Raw genomic sequence first — 16454 nt, 5'->3', positions numbered from 1 at the left:
CGTCACAACGAGCGATTGGCATTTGCGGCGGACGACCCAGTCTGTATGGGTACAGTGTATGTTCGTCGAGCGGCTGCTCTCCATTGCGGTTGGCCAGGTGGCGAGCCCGACGAGGGCCGCGATACGTCGTACAGAGTACGAATGTAGAGGAAAGAATTTTCACTCACGGCTATGCCATAAACGCGTGCCAACGCACAATGACGGACGCCTCTAGTGTTTGGGGATATGCCCGCTTGGGTGCGTTGGCGCGAACGACATGTACGCGGTGCTTTTTCCAGTTGCGACTCTGGCGGTCCGCCGGTTCGAGATCGACTTTGCATTGTCTGGCACGAAGCTTACTTTTCGAACCTGGGGCTTACCGCGGCCTCCGGTGCAAGGAAGGTCCTTGGGCAGATGACCAACACGGACGTTCGCGGCCATGGCATGTAGCCGAGTGTCCCGGCTTATGCGGTATGTGTTGACGGAGCAGGCGGTTAGGCAGTTATACCAGCGGCGCAATAGGATACAGTACAGCCACACAATAAGGCGCCTATCAGTTTGCCGTACTGTCCGGAGTATGTGCGGTCGAGCAACAGCAGAGCCCCGGCACCAACACCAACATCGAATGCCAACAAACGCGCGCGTGCCGGACAATGACAATGGGCATTTTTTAAGGTTATCCTTTGAGCAAGGTTCAGAGGCAGCAGGTTTGCAGTAAATTGCCAGAACCCACTCCCCGTCTCCTGCAACGGGTCGCGTCGCACATCACTGGCCGGCGGTGGAATTTCGAAGCTGAGGTAATGCAGCGCGATTGATGAAAAGGAAAAAAAAGAATGGGCGGGCGGCCATCGTCTCTGTCGCTCGCGCACTCACTCTCACCCGCTGGGCTCGGAACGCGAGACGACGACTGGCGAGGTGTGGTGTGGTGTGGTGTGGTGTGGCCAGGGTGCCGCCGCGTGATTGGGCCGTCGCCGCCCGTTGGCCTGAGGCACGAAGCTGTCACCACGGCGGGCCCAGAAATACGCGCCTGGTCTGAGGCTTACGCAGGCCCGGCCCAGCCAGGTGGTACGCCTCACAGCTCCAAAACCCAGCGCGAGCCCCCCGAAAAGTCGAAAAACGCAGGGCCGGGGGGGCTGCACGCGGCCCCGGAGGCAGAGCCCACATCGCTTCCCCAGGTGCTGCAGGTGCCTGCTGGGCCCTGTAGTGCAGCGTACCTGGAGCGCTCGGCAGTGGGAGCCCGCCACCAGACACCGGGCCGCCGTTCTCGCACAGTCTTTGGAACGGGTATGCACTGTACGCGGGGCAAACGCAGATGGCATGCTCCGTGCGTAAAATTTCTATTCGACGGTGACGACGCTGCGGCCTGGGCCAAGAGCTCTGTGACTGTGCACCGTGTGACGTACACCTGCCACACGCGACGCGGGCTGTCACCCGCCGCGGCCGCCCGCACTGTGCCAGTGGCGGTCGACTGCCATCCGTGGCGCGCCTCTTCTGAGCGGCGGCCCCCCTGTCGTGCTTCGGCCTCGCTCGCCCAGGGAATGGAACTTGCAACGCTTGCCTCCACAGCCTAATCTAATGTCCATCGCGACAATCGTCTCCACGGCTCGGCGCAACTGTTGACGGCCTCGGACAGACGCCTGCGACAACTTCGACGACGACGCCAAACGGGCGCGCGCAATCGTTTCCCGGCTGCCGTCAGACGCCCGCGAGGCAGCATCTCGAAGCGGCGCCTCATATTGCCTCTTTGGCCAGTGGCCTGCCTGCCTCAGTCCACTTTCAGTCCATCAGTCCCAGTGCAGTGCCTGGCCGCCTGTTCAGTGAGGTTGTGCGCTGGTGCTCTGCTCTCTGCTCGCGCAGCACCACCACCACCTACGACCCCCAGCCCCCAAGCTTCCCAACTCTGTCCGCATCCTCCCACGCCGCCTTTCCTCTCCCCATTTCCCTCTCTTTTTACCATCCTCAAACCATCACCACCGACCCGCCTCGCGGCACCCCGGAAGCGCACCCGACCTCTCGCGCAATTTTCTCCCCCTCGCCGCCGCTCCCCCAGCGTCCGCATCCGCCACGTCCGATTGCCTTCGCGCCCCGACCCTCGTCATTTGTTTCCGACGCCTCGCGACAAAGCAACCAGGTGCAGCCGCCAATCTGCCCTGCAGTGCTGCTGGCCGCTCGGTCGACTGATCGCCCCTCTCGCCCTCCCACGGCCACGCCGGCTACCTCCTCCAACGCCCTCGCGTTGCTGGCCTCCCGCGGCGTCCCAGACGACCTCTACCCCGTGGTTCGCCCTGGCACATAAATTTCTCCCCTCAACTCCGCCAACCGCCGAGCCATCGCACACGCCGCCACGCCACGCCGCCTCGCCGCAGCCGCTGTCATGGCTATGAACCCCAACGTGGGCGCGGCAACGATGAATCCCATGGGCGGTCCTGTCGGCGGCGCGCCAATGCCCATGATGAACAACGTCGCCAACAACCCCCAGGCCGCTGCCGCCGCCGCTGCCGCCGCCGCGAGGCAGCAGCAGCAGATCAATGACAATCAGCGCGGCGTGCTCAACACCTACATCTACGAATACTTTATCCGATACGGCATGTTCGACTGCGCCCGCAGCCTGCTCAACAGCGAGTCGCAGGTCAACGTCCACAAGGACGGCGCCAACCGCCGTCGCGACGAGTCTGGCAACGCCGTCAACGGCGCCGACGACGCCATGGACACGGACAACAAGGACGACATCGACGGCAAGCTGCCCGACGACCTGCCGCCTCCGAAGCTGCCGATGCCCGCCTCCGACTCGTCCTTTCTCTACGAGTGGTTCTGTCTCTTCTGGGACATCTACAACGCCCAGCGCCAAAAGGGCGGCAACGGGACTGTAAACCAATACGTCGCCCACACACAGGTACGGCTTATCCCCTTGGCCCGATGCGTCTGCGCCGTCCATGTCGTGACGTCGTGTCGGTATATGCGTGCATGTGTGTCGTGGACCCCAGACTGACTCGTCCCCTCCCCCTTGCGCAGCAACAGTCTCGGCTGAAGCAGACCCAGCAACAGGAACTGCTCCGTCAAATGCGCCCCGGCATGGAGATGAGCCAAATGACGCCCCAGCAGCAACAGTACATGATGCGCAACATGCAGAACGGCAACATGGCTATGAAGCAGGGCAACCTCGCCCGAGCCGCCATGGCTAACAACCAGAAGTAAGTGGCCCGCGACGCCCGCCGTCCGTGGCCTCGAATGTGTTGCTGACGGCGCAAACGCAGCCCGCAAATGATTATGCAGCAGGCCAAGCAGAACCAGATGCAGCGGGATCCCTCCGGCATGGAGAACCGCGATCGCCCCGCGTCCCCCGCGTCTGGCGACAACGCGCCTTCGCCGTCTAAGCGGCCCCGTATCGACGGCGCACCGTTCAACCCGAATCAGCCCGGCGCCATGATGAACGGCCGCCCTGGCCAGGGAATGCCCGGCCAGCAGCTGGCTAATAACCCTAATGCAGCCGCCGCGCACCAGATGCTGACCGCGAATGGCATCAACCCCAACTCCCTCAACCCTCAGCAGTTCCAGAACTTTGTCAACGCGCCTCCTGCTGCCCAGCAAAAGTCTATCGCCACGTACTCGCAGAACCTTCAGCAGCACCACGGCTCGCAGATGGGAAACAAGCAGATGCCCAACGCCGCCGGACCGCAGGGCCAGGGTTCACCGATGATGCCTCAGGGCCCTGACGGAACCGCTCTCAATGCCTTTTACAACCCTGGCGACATCGGCCCAGGCGGCATCCGAGCCGGTCCGGGAGCCCAGGGGCAGAACCCCGGCAGCAACCACGCCCTGCAGGACTATCAGATGCAGCTGATGCTCCTGGAGCAGCAGAACAAGAAGAGGCTGATGATGGCCCGCCAGGAGCAGGACAACATGCCTGGCATGCCACGGGAGGGTGGCCCTGGTGGACCGGGAGGACCTGGCCAGGGTCCCAACGGACAACCGTTCCCCGACGCGTCCCCCCAGGCGATGCGCACCGGAGCGTCGCCCAATCCTGCCGAGCAGATGAAGCGCGGCACGCCTCAGATGAACAACTCTGGCGTACCCTCGCCGGTTCCCGAGGGTGGACAGTCCCGCGGCTCCCCCAACCCGGCGATGAACTTCATGGGCAACCACGTCGACCCGAACATGGCGCCGCACTTCTTCAAGGGTATGGAGGGCAACATGGCTGCCGCGCAGGCGCAGATGAACGGCATGCGGCCACCCAGCTCGCATCCCGGACAGCCATTCACGGGCCAGATGAACCCGCAGCAGATGATGGCTGCCCGGCAGCAGCAACAACAGCAGCAAGGCCAGCCTCAGCAGGGCCAGCAGGGTGGTCCTCCGCAGCAGTGGCAGCAGGGACCCAACGGCCAGATGGTCCCTCAAGGTATGCAGCAGCAACAGCCGCAGCAGAACCCACAGGCCCAGGGCACCCCTCAACAGCGATCGATGCCTCCTCCATCTGCGCCCGCCGCTGCCGGCGCCAACGCGAACAACCGCACAACTGCATCCCCCCAGCAGCCTGCCGCGGCACCGCCAACGCCGAACCAGGGCAACAAGGCCGCGCCGAAGAAGAAGGAGAGCAAGGCCGCCAAGGACAAGGTTGGTTCTTCGTATGCGTCTATTAACTCTACAGAACTGACATTGTGCAGCGAACTGCCGCCCAGAAGAAGGCCAGCCAGAACGCCTCAAACGCTGGTGCCACTCCCGCAGGCGATGCCGGCGGCGATCAAGAGGCCCCCACACCGGCCACGCCCATCACACCTGTCAACCCTGGCTTCAAGAGCGGGCAGAACGGCGCGGCAAACGCCCAGACGACAACAGCTGCGCCTGCGCAAGCTGCCGCGGCGCCCGCGCCCGCTCCTCAAGGTGCTCCCATGCCGCCGCAGGGCCAGGGCGACCCGAACCAAAACAACGCCATGTCCATGGACAACTTTGGCAGCATGGTATGTGACGCAGTGTCCTCATCACGCAATGGTAATTGGCTAAAAACAGCGCAGGTCGACTTCGGATCCATGGAACTGGCCAACCCCCTGCAGTCCGGCGACGTCTTGAACGACTTCGACTTCGACTCGTTCCTCCACGAGGACAACAACGAGCCGTTCGACTTCAACGGAGCGTTTACCGGCATGGAGGGCGGCGAGATTGGAGCGGAGTGAAGATGAGAGCGGCAGGCGTGCACGAACACGCCCTCGGTCGGCTTCCGTTTTTCTGTCACGGTGGGACAACTCTTAATCTGGCATCATTCGACAGGCGTTCAATGGGTCTTATATCATGGCTTATGCGGCGATCAAGGGCCCAAGGGCCCGCGGGAGATATCAAACCCCAGCTTGGCGGGTTGAAAGGGGGGAAAAGGGGGCTTCCCAATGTGCTTCTAACCTACTCATCCGTTTCTTTCGTTCTGTGTTTTTGCTTTGTGCTCCCCCCCGAAGGCTGACGTGCGGGCGGCTGGGGATGCGTTTGGTGGGCGGTGGGTGCCGGCGCACCAGAGTTGCCTGACGTTTTTTGCTTGCTTGGTCTACTACCTATACGCCGACAGCGGTCCGAATATCACATACCACTTTGTATTGCCGATCCCCTGGACGTTAGATGTACGCTATCTCCTTTGTCTGTGTGTGTGTGCGTTGGTCTTTTTTCTCTGCTCTCTTATGGATCTGGCGGGGGCCGGTTTAGTTACGTCTCAAGATCAGCGATCTCCCGTTTTTGGCTCGTGATTCTAAGACATGTCCTGTAGAAAAGTTTCGTGGTGAGACCCGTCCAAGCCCCGAAGCCCCCTCCCAACTGCCACCCACGAGGCGGAAGGGAGGAGTGTGGGCGGCGCGGGGCTACAGGTGTTGATGAAGGAGGGGCGGCGGTGCCCAACGCCCAGATGTTGGTGGGATGTGAGACCTTTTTTTTCTACAGCTGTTCCAAGGAGGCTGGCTGCTGGATCACGTTCGAGAAGGAGTATGCCGTGTGGCAGTGTGCGCCCATCTTGGGTCCGGGGCGCGTCCCTGCCTGCTGCACCTCATAGAGAGAGATGGGTGGTTTGCTTGGGCGTGGAACCCTCCCTCGGCGCGCAGCTTCTGCTCCTGCTGCTGCGCGTCGTACAAGTTCTTGGCCGGGCTGGGGCCGCCGGTCCCCCCCGTCGTAGGCGAAGGATGCAGGGGCGAGGAAGCCGCGTAGGATCCTTCAGGTCAAAGGACTGGGAGGAAGGGAATGAAAGGGTTGGCTGGGTTTACGAGCTGACCTTGGGGGATCTCGCGCAACGTACTATGTAGTCAGCCCTACTCAGCTGTAATCCGTCTGTGCAACCTGACTGCTCCTCTCTGGGCAACACGCCCGATGCACCAGGCCCCAGCTCGCGAGTTGCAGATCCGCGTCAGCTTGGGGCACTGCGGGCCGATGCACAGCATATAGGATGACGAGGTAGGATTATGCCTAGAATGGCGGGCGAGGCGTATAACCGGCGGGTCGCCGGGGACGTAGAAGCGACGGGGGTGACACTCTGATGATAGTCCTTTGCGAACTTTCGACACTTAGGAACAGTAGCCGCGAGACCGGGTCCGGGCTATCGGCGACAGGCTCGGGCAACAGTCGAGTTGTACGAAGTACGGGCGCTGCTGGGGTCTTCGGGGCTGCAGGTCAGGCTCTCGGTGCCTCGGATGGCTACACTATTTGAGCTGCTGACGGGGAAGGTAGGTCGTGGGCGGTGGACTACACTCGGACACGCCTCAGGCGAGCGGCGCGGGCGCTCCATGTGCTAGGAGTGTAGGACGCTATCAAATGCGGCTCTGGCAGGTGGGTTGGATTTGTCTGACGAGTGCCATGAAGCAACGGCTCCTGATCCGCTTGCCGTCAGAAATGCAAGAAACGATAATGATGGGTCGAGGCCACACACCCGATCCGATGGCCCGATGGGCCCACTAAGGGGCGACCAGCATTTGACGGTGCTGTGCGCCGATATGCTGCGTACAAGTGCAGGCATGCGTATTCCTCACCAGGCGGCACAGACTTATAAAGAAGCTATAACAAGGGGAAGCGTGTTGCCTCCTCGACCCTTCCGCTCCAGGCTCTACAGCGGGTTGAACGCGCACTTTGACGTTTTCGAAATAAATGAACTTTCCGGCGAAGCTGCGAGGAAGTCACGAACGTTAAGACAGGCAGGCGTGACTCGAGGGCCCCGGTTCCCCGCGGCAGTAGTATGTAACCGAACAGGAGTCGAACCCCTGGGGCAGTCAACCCTGGCATGGTGGCACGGCATGAATGCCCGCACGTAATGCGTCCTGACTGGCAGCCCTGGGTCGGGGCAGCTCGTCCCTGCCTCTGCCTGACGGCTTGAAGGGTGCGATTTCGGATCGGACCGTGGGCCGATGCGGCGAACTCCCCCAAGTCTCCTTGGGAACCGGGTCGGCATATAAGCTCGCGCATTCCCTTCGTGCTCTTCTCCCTGTGCTCATCCAAGTCAACTCCTGTGCGCAGCCAAACCCTCTCAACCGACAAGATGAAGCTGTCCACTATCCTCCTTTCGCTTGTCCCCCTAGGCCTAGCCACCGCCTCCCCGGCCAGTCACTCTGCCGAACAGGCGTGCGGCAAACTCGGCGTCATGACGGTAAACGCGTCCAAGCTGCCGCTCGACGTCGACCCAAACAACATCCGCCACTGCGCCGACCACCCGGTCGGCAAAGCCAGCGCGGCACGCCGTCGCGCGGCAGCACAGAACCACGATAACGACGCGGCCGGCGCTCGGCTGTTGTTCGAGCGGGCGTGCTGGTACGGCAAGTCGAGCGGCTGCGACGGCGGGTACTGCTTCAAGTCGTGCGGTGCGAGCGGGGAGTGGTGCTGGACGGCGTACAATGGGGGATATGGGGCGTGGATTACCTGCAGCAGCGACAGCGCGTGCAGTACGGACCAGGCTTGCGGTTTGGGCGACAATTGTAGTAGCTGCGGATGCAGCTGCTGAGAGAATGGAGGTACATGTCACGTCTGGCACCAAAGGCGTAATGCCCGAACGAACTGCTATGGAGGAGGGAGACTGCTGAATACATCAAGACTATGCACCATGACAAGTTGTTTCCTCTGCCTTGTGCTGCTCTCAGAGCAACTCCTCATTTCTGATTCCTTATACCCCGACGCCCCAGCGCACATGGTCCAAACTAGCTTCAGTTGATGCTTTCCAAGGGAGATTCGCGGCATCAAGCCTGGGCATCCAGTCAATATACTTTCGCCTATGCGGTTCTCCGTCCCGAAACGAGCTCTTCATCTCGACATGGAGTTTCCCGTCCCGTGAAGCTCGTTCATTTCCGCACAAGCCATCTGAACCAAGGGTGCCTCAGCATTTCAGCAACCCTGTGCCATTGCGCAGGCAGAGGTTTGAGCACTGCGCGAACCAGGCCAGGGCAAGGATCTTTTTTTTTTTTCGCGCATCGTCTCTGTCACTTACGAAGGACTTGGTATCACCTAGACAACGCTGCAGTCGGCTGTCGAGATCGCTAGGAGCTTTTATTCCGCCTTGTGAGCCAAACATGTCATCGTCTTTGTTGTCTTCGTAGTCTTTATCTTCGTCTTGATCTTCGTAATCTTTGTTTTTGTCTTCGTCGTCTTTGTCTTTGTCTTCTTCATCGTCATCTTTGTCTTCTTCGTCGTCTTCTTCGTCGTCATAGTCTCCATTGTGATAGTCGCTTTCGTCGCTCGTTAAAGTGTTCATCTTTCGCCGGCAATTGGGCCAAAATCAGGACCAGAAATCGTGTCGAAGCACTCTACCATGTAGCGAAGAAGATGGCTCCGGTGACACCGAGTCTCAAAGAGAGGTGTTTGAATGCGGAGCAAACAGAGTGCGGCGAATGCTCATACATCGCTAGCTTCATCGACTGTGGGTTCTCCAACGTGCGCCTCAAGTGCTTTGCAGTGGTTCGGCAATGCGAGCTGCTTCGGAGGATCTGGTCTCGAGAGGGACTCGCCAATGGGGGCGACACGCGTTTCTTCAGAACCTAATCTGGAAGGGGGCGAGATAGATTTGCCGACTCGAGCTGATCGTTGGGAATGCAGTCCGGGTCTTCCCAGCTATTCGAAGTCTCGAAAAGCCAGGGCTTTATTTTTACAAGGCATCGCATCCTTTCTTTGTCAAGTTGATCCCACGACACAACCCTGATGACCATGTTCAAAAGGCGAAAGTCTGTGCTGCAATGATCCGTATGTGGCCAGTGCCGAGCCGTGTCCTATGAGCGAGACGAAAAGGATTACCCACACGACTCGGTCTTTGGCAGATGCCAACCTTGTGCAGCTGATTGAGGGCCAAGCAAGTTTGGTAGACAACGCCGCGAGTGTTAAAGTCAGAGATTTTAAATTTAGCCTGTGCCGCTTGGACTTTGTGTCACCATCGTTCTCTGGCCGTCCATCGGTTCTTCGATCCAACGACATGATCACTTACTGACGACGTCCGGTCTGAAGTGCCTGGATGAGTATCTTAGGTTTATGCACTTGGCGCTTGGATGCTTAATTCCTGTATGGCCCATTATGGCGTGCATAATATTCACCACAGTGGCAGCGTTCTGAATCCTGACGTAGTCCGTAGTTCGGCAATATGGCTGGCCGACGTGTACCAGTAGACTATCGACGCGAGATGCCTCTATATGGGCCTACTATCTGCCACGGACCGTGACTGCCACTGGCGCATATATTTGTAGCTGCTTTGGTGGTCCTAAGTCTAGTCCTGGCGACGAGGCCTCCTCGATCTCCTTGAGCTGCACTGCACATGCATGTTAGTGTCGGCATAAAATTGCCGTGTGCAGTGTAGCGTTTGCTACTCGCTCCCGAGTGTCCGATGACACGTTGTGCTTACCCCGGAATCCGGAGGAAGCTAATGCGGAGAAATGCGGAGTGTGCTGCACGCTCGCATCACCTCCATGCCCTGCCATTCACCGCGTGCAAACGATGGGGCTGGTCTTTCAGCAACACACGACGAAAGATCCTCCATGAGCACCCGTAATTAGCTCCAGGCGTTGTAGAACTCCTCTGTCCCGAAACATGGGTGCGATATGTGCCCGGCTGTCGGCGATTGGGAAGTGACTGTGCGGAAGCTATCTTGTGATAAGAAACCTCCACGCCATTGTTACATCGAGCTTCTCGAAGACGTAACGACGCAGGTCAAGTTTCGGTGAACCACTACGCTGGGCGAGAGTGTGTGTGGCTTTCTTAGGCCGCATTATTTTGGCTGATATCCATCGGGTTTTCCGCTCCCCAACCCCAGAGTCGTTATCGCTGACCAGGGGCCTGTCGGGTTTCCCGACTGACCCCTCTCGCCGTATATCGCCACCATCGCGACGACGGTGTATATAATATCCAAAAGTGGCAGTCATGCAATCAATACAGCTTTAGTGGTCAAGCCAAGAGAAATACAGTCGTGATCATGCGCTCACACTCACTTGTTGCGGCTCTGACCGCCGCCGTCGCCGCTCCCGGCTTCCAAGGGGCAACTGTCTTAGCGCGTGTCATCGATGAGAGGTCCTCAAACCAGGTCGCTTTCGTCAACGTCTCGGTGTCGACTCTGTGGACCAACCCAAGCAAGCCTCGTCCCGTGGACCAGCCCGCGCTTGAGAGCCCTGTCGACATTCAGAAGTGGCTGGACTCGATGACCGTCGACGAGTTCAGAGACTTGACGAGCAGCTCACGGACTCAGACGCAAGCTCTGTACGGCACGAAAGTGTACATTACCGGAAGAAATGACACCTGGTGCCAACTCGCCGTTACCGGCCAACCCTCACCAAGCAATGACCTCGGGTACCCGGGTTGGGTGCCCTGCAGCCAGGTGACGACGGATGCTGGCAAGTATGGGCATCTGCAAGAGACCCGGCCCTTTGCGCTGGTAAAGAAGGGCCCGACCGTCGGTCTGTACCGCGACGCCTCCTTGAAGCACAAGATCATGGACGTCTCGTTCGACACCCGTCTGCCGGAGGTCGGCCGGACCGGCAAGGCCATTCGGGTCGCCGTGCCCGGTGGATCGGCATATCTGTCGAGTAACGACGCCAAGGTCTACAAGAAGGCTTCGGACATCCCCTACCCCACGGGAGAGGACCTCGTGGAGACCGGAAAGATCTTCCTCGGGCGCCCCTATCTGTGGGGTGGCACCTCCGGGTACGCCTTTGACTGCTCCGGCTTCACCCACACCATCTACGACTCCCACGGCATCACCATCGGCCGCGACGCGGGCCCCCAAGCATACTTTACCGGCCACGGAAAGCCCGTCGAGCGTGAGGACCTTCAGGCGGGCGACCTCATCTTCTATGCGTCGAATCTCACCGATGCGACGTCCATCTACCATGTCGCCATGTTTGCGGGCGACGGCAACATGCTGGAGGCGTATGCTGCGGGGACGCCGACCCGCCTCACCCCTGTGCGCTTCAACGACGACTACTGGGGCGCTGAGCGGTTCCTGCACCACAAGAATTAGCGAAATGGTTACGGGGACCTGGACTGCAGTACTTGGCAGGATCGTCCGCTGTTGATTGCCAGGTCATGAGAGCGATTGACGAGAGTTTGTGCGGGGTGAGCCTGGGGGAACTGATTCATGTCTTGCATCGCAGCGCTGTTCCCGCCATGTGCGCTCAGGCGCCCACGGCCGGCGTCATAAACAAGGTAGAGGACCATAAAAGAAGAGACCAAAGATGATTTCATGCCACTCTCGTATCTGTCCTCTCGAACCACATGGAGGAGTAATTCCCACGTGGGCTTGTGGCATTACAGCCAGGTCCAGATGAAGCTATATTAATTAATGGTTCTCAGGTATCGGCATTGAATGGACGTTCTCCACAGCACCCGCCGTCATGGGAATGTAATCATCGCAAACACTGATCAATATGCACTTCGTAGGGCCACGCACTTCAGACGGCACTTGACCGAGCGCCATCCGCAGCAGAGGCATTGTAGCCCCTGACATCGATCTCCCGCGTTGCGAGCCGCAAACCCCGGTCGGGCGCACCTCGTAACCGTCTTTCGCATCCCAAAGAAGCACAATTGTTTCCATACTCGGACGCCATTGGCCGCGGTCTTCGGCAACGGTCAGCAAAGCACCATGGACACTAATTGACGCGCACCCACCAACGGCTGCTCGGCTTCTGTGCCAAGGCGGCATCACACATCGGGCGCAGCCTTCTAGGGCGAGACAACACATCCACAGAAACGCTGCTGTTGGGTCCACCGCTTGGTCAAAATGACGTTCTTCTTTCCAGGTTTTTTGCTCTCCGTTGCCGCCTCGGTACGTGCTGGGCTGGCGGACGGGTCTCGTCCTCGCCGCTTTGAGTGAAGCGGGTTGGCTGCGCCCGGCATAGCGCGGCGCTGTTCGTGGGGCGTCGACGCTTCCTGGCAGAGGGTGTGGAGTGTAAAACCGGTCCTCCAAGCGAGATAGTGCCATCGACGTGCATCGACGAGACCGCCAAGGGCGACGGATTCAATGCTCCGGGGGATGCACTTCTTGGGTCGCAAAATCCTTCCACGTGTGCCAATGTGCCAGATACGAGTTTTCATGCTTCTGCCTCCCCCAGGGCTGTTTCGTCTCCCAAGGCGGTTGCCCGTCTCTGTTCACCTGCTCTCCTTACACGGATCCATCGCGGGCTCGAGTAACTTTCATCCACTCAATGCCGCCAGCAGTCAAGAGTGCTGCCACCGGATGATCTCATCCGTACTGGTACACTTTCTCTGAAGTTCAAATATCCGCTGCGTTACTTGCTGCCAGAACTCGACATACTGCCCCTTGAGCAGCCCAGCCCGGCCGAGTACAGGGCGCGGTCTGGTGCCTCACCAGAGCCGCCGACCGGAGGCTCAGACATTCTGACACCTAAGATCTACGCCTCCGCGAGAAACAGCAGCTGCTCCGGGTGAAGCGCAGACGGGCTCGCCAGGGCAGACATCTCGGCCATGTCTGCCATACTTTCCGTTCGCGGCGCCCGCGCCCTCCTCGTTGCCGCCTTCCTCATGGCAGTTACTCTCATCTTCACACTCAGGGATGGCTACCACTTCCGCACCAGTCGCGTCGACAATGCGGCACCTAAAGAACAACCCGACAGCGAAAAGCCACAACTTCCTGAGCTGAAATACATTCCGTCCCCGACATGGACTCCTCCGGCCGTCAAGGACCCATTTCCCGCGCTCGCAACGGCGACGGCGGCCCCATCAATTCCTCCGTGGAATACACCGAAACCAGACCTGCACACACACTACGGCCTCGACTACCAGCCGCCTCTGTTCATAGGTTTTACCCGCACATGGCCGGTCCTGCTTCAGGCGGTTGTCTCCTATGTCACTGCCGGATGGCCCCCCTCATCCATTCACGTCGTCGAAAATACCGGAGTCCAACATGCAAACGCCGAAGGCATGCTCACGCAGCAGAATCCTTTCTTCCTCAACCATACACAGCTCCAGCTCCTCGGCGTTAACATCGTCCGAGCCCCAGTCCTGATGAACTTTGCCCAGCTCCAAAATTACTTTACCTATCTCGCGAGGGAGAACAATTGGCCATGGTATTTTTGGAGCCACATGGACGTACTGGCGCTGTCATACGAGGACGGACTCGAGGGCGTGACACCGCGGGCTGGAGAAAAAGACTACAAGACCGTGTACGAGCTTTGCCTGGCGGAGCTAAACGCGACGCGATATGGCGACGACAAGGACCGATGGGCGGATCGATTCTTCGCGTACGACCACCTCACGCTGGTGAACCGCGCTGCGTACGAGGCTGTTGGTGGCTGGGACACCTTTATCCCATACTACATGAACGACTGCGACATGCATTCGCGCTTGTTGATGGGGGGTTGGACGCAACGCGATGCCCGCGCCGGCATCATCACCGACGTGAGCTCCGTGCTCGACGACTTTGGCGCCTTCTACCGCGATCCGACCGTCAAGCCGACCTTTACCGACCCCAACCCCCCACCGCCCGAAGACAAGAAGGATGACAGCAAGAGCAAACGTGAGGTGGCTGAGAGCGACCGCACCGGCAACGTCGTGCCGACCAACGAAACCGACTACTGGATCAGTCTGCGCGAGACTGCGAATAGCATGTTCCACTACAAGCACGGCTCGCGCGGGCGCAACACCTGGCAGCTCGGGCAACAGGGCGGCTTGGGAGAGCCCTTCTACTATCCGGCAAGGGGCGTCGCCGAGGCCGTGGATGTTTTGACGGAGGCAGGCCGAGAGGTCTTTCGGCGGAAATGGGGCCACCGGGACTGTGACTTGCTCACGGGAACAAGATTAAAGGTGGACGACCAGTGGAGGGTCGAGAAAGACTGGTAGACGTATGCTACGATTCCAGGAGTGTCTGTTTAGCGACAAACCCACTCTCGTATAGGAGGACTTTCTTCCATGTTCTATATACCCTTTTATCACTTGCTCACGTTGAGGGCCCAGCGCATCAGAAGAGCGCGAAATCGGCGCAGGGGGCCAGAGCAACATACACATCTTATTCAGGCCCGAGCGGACTGCAATGTACGATATAAACACCTAGCGGTGAACGAGCAAATAGCCAAGAATTATAGATGCACTTCTTGCTTTTCGCATGCGCGATTGCGACCTTGTACTCCACCACCTTGCCCACATCCAATGTCGGCGTATTCTTGATGTTGACTAGTGCAGCGGGCTCGCCAAAAGCAACTTGTGGGCCGTGGTATTATGGTCGTAGCAGGCACGCGACCAAGCCCAGTCGAAACAAGGCGCAGACGCAAAGGAGGGCGGGGGAAGGACTTGCACAATATCCATCCTGCTCAACGCCAGAAGACAGTGGGCACCGACGGCAAGTATGCGAGCAAACCGAGAAGTCTTCGTATGCAATTACGGCATCATTGAAGAGAGCCTATTCAAGAGCCTATCTATCGTGAGGGAACCATGTCTATGAATACCGAGCTGCTTCTATAATTACCACTCTTCCCACCCTCTCTTAACGTCGTTTGCCCATCCTGTTCGGCGGTGCCCTGCCGTCAGCTTCACTTGTGGCTCGCAAGCTTGGCAACCTCCAAAACGGCGTCCGCAAAGACCTGCGGCCGTTGCAGCGGGATGTTCTCGCCGCAATCGGGAATTTCGTGGTGAACCCTCGGGCCGCTGAAGAACTTCGCGGTAGCACTGCCGTTTGTTGGCGGAAACACCACGGCCTGGATCGGGTCGAGGGTGACGGAGGGGACCGTGATGAGAGGCTGCTTGTCCAGCTGGTTGGCCAGATCCGCGTACTGCGGGTCGCCGGGTGCGTACAGCAGGCGGTTTTGGTAAAAGTTGGTCGCGATGGCGACGTAGTCGGGGTTCAAGAATGCGAGAGATGCGGCGTCGAGTTGCGCTTGGGTGAAGTTCCAGCCGATACTGTTCTTGTTCCAGATCGTGTTTGCCCATCCCTTGGTGTCGCTGGCCAGCGAGCTGTAGCCCTGCGGCGTGAGGAAGACGTAAAAGTACCATCTCAGCGCGAGCGCATCGGGAGGCGCAATGGCCCATGCTGTCTCTCGATTCTGGATGAGGTACGAGTTGGCTGCGACCATGCCAGAGCATCGGTCCGGCCACAGCGCGGCCGCAACGTTGACGACGACGGTCCCCCAGTCATAGCCAGCAAAGATGGCCTTCTTGATGTTTAAGGCATCCATCAGGTCGATAATGTCCTTGCCCAGAGCGGCCTGCTCGGCGCTGCGCGGGGTAGTTGGCGACAGGAAGGTCGTTGTACCGTAGCCTCGCAGCGACGGGACTATGACGCGGTAGCCCTGATCGACGAGCTTGGGGACGACATCGATGTAGGTATCAATTGAGTAGGGGAAGCCGTGAACGAGAATTGCGACGGGGGCCTTGGAGTTGTGTGGCGCAGAGTCGTAGTACTCTATCGAGAGGACGGAGGTGTTTGCATGGCGGACAGGTGCGAGGGTTGGGAGTGAAGGCGGATGGCTTGCTGTAGGCGTGGCGCCGCAGAACGGGTTCGCGGCGATGAGCGCGAGCCCAAGTGACAAAGATGATTGCCAGAACATTGCCGTTGCGCTTGCAGAGTATATGAGGCTGCTCGTGACTGTCGGTGCTGGTAGCTGTCGAGTCCAAGTCAGTCTGTCATGTGGGACGTTCGCTTTTATAGATGTCCCAAAGAGAGGCGGGCTATGTCCATCCACGGTCGGGTCTTACGGCACGGGAAGCGGCACTGAAGTAGCACGCGTCAACGGTAGCACCGGAACATTTCAGTTCCACGCATCAGGTTCAGCGAAGCGTCGTTGTTAAATTGACGGGAACGTTGCTAGCGAACGTTGGTATCGACTAAGTTTAATGTTGTTCCCCCACGGAACAGAATGATGAACGACCTGACTGCCAGATGAAACCACTTTTGCTCAATTTAAAATACTGGCGAGAGTGAAAAACGCGACGAACTGTGTCCTACAATGCACTCTGCCGTTCCAGATACTTAGGTGCGTGACAGGTGAGGTTAGGTTCAAGCACCGCGGCTCAGGTACAGGCGACGGCGCAGCCCTGCCCTGACTTGT

At 59.2% G+C, this 16454-nt stretch overlaps 4 protein-coding genes across 4 annotated transcripts; 3 read left to right on the top strand and 1 right to left on the bottom strand.

The window, feature by feature from the left end:
- Positions 1–2353: 2353 nt before the first annotated feature.
- On the top strand, positions 2354–5147 carry PLICBS_004007 (uncharacterized protein; the record flags this gene model as incomplete). Its single annotated transcript, XM_018326782.2, has 5 exons — positions 2354–2872; positions 2992–3170; positions 3234–4590; positions 4641–4934; positions 4989–5147. The coding sequence occupies 5 exons, from the start codon at positions 2354–2356 to the stop codon at positions 5145–5147; spliced, it is 2508 nt and encodes an 835-aa protein (XP_018175102.2).
- A 5228-nt stretch (positions 5148–10375) lies between these two features.
- Positions 10376–11416, top strand: PLICBS_004006 (uncharacterized protein; the record flags this gene model as incomplete). The annotated part of the gene is made up of 1 exon (XM_018326783.2): positions 10376–11416. The coding sequence occupies one exon, from the start codon at positions 10376–10378 to the stop codon at positions 11414–11416; it is 1041 nt and encodes a 346-aa protein (XP_018175103.1).
- Positions 11417–12879: 1463 nt separating this feature from the next.
- On the top strand, positions 12880–14253 carry PLICBS_004005 (uncharacterized protein; the record flags this gene model as incomplete). Its single annotated transcript, XM_018326784.2, has 1 exon — positions 12880–14253. The coding sequence occupies one exon, from the start codon at positions 12880–12882 to the stop codon at positions 14251–14253; it is 1374 nt and encodes a 457-aa protein (XP_018175104.2).
- Positions 14254–14939: 686 nt separating this feature from the next.
- Positions 14940–15953, bottom strand: PLICBS_004004 (uncharacterized protein; the record flags this gene model as incomplete). Its single annotated transcript, XM_065600365.1, has 1 exon — positions 14940–15953. The coding sequence occupies one exon, from the start codon at positions 15951–15953 to the stop codon at positions 14940–14942; it is 1014 nt and encodes a 337-aa protein (XP_065456437.1).
- Between the last annotated feature and the right edge of the window lie 501 nt (positions 15954–16454).

This window comes from Purpureocillium lilacinum (assembly GCF_023168085.1).
Source record: "Purpureocillium lilacinum CBS 284.36 DNA, scaffold_3, whole genome shotgun sequence".
Taxonomy (NCBI): Eukaryota; Fungi; Ascomycota; class Sordariomycetes; order Hypocreales; family Ophiocordycipitaceae; genus Purpureocillium; species Purpureocillium lilacinum.
Note: the sequence above shows the minus strand (reverse complement) of the source record. Positions and strands in the feature narration are given on the sequence as shown.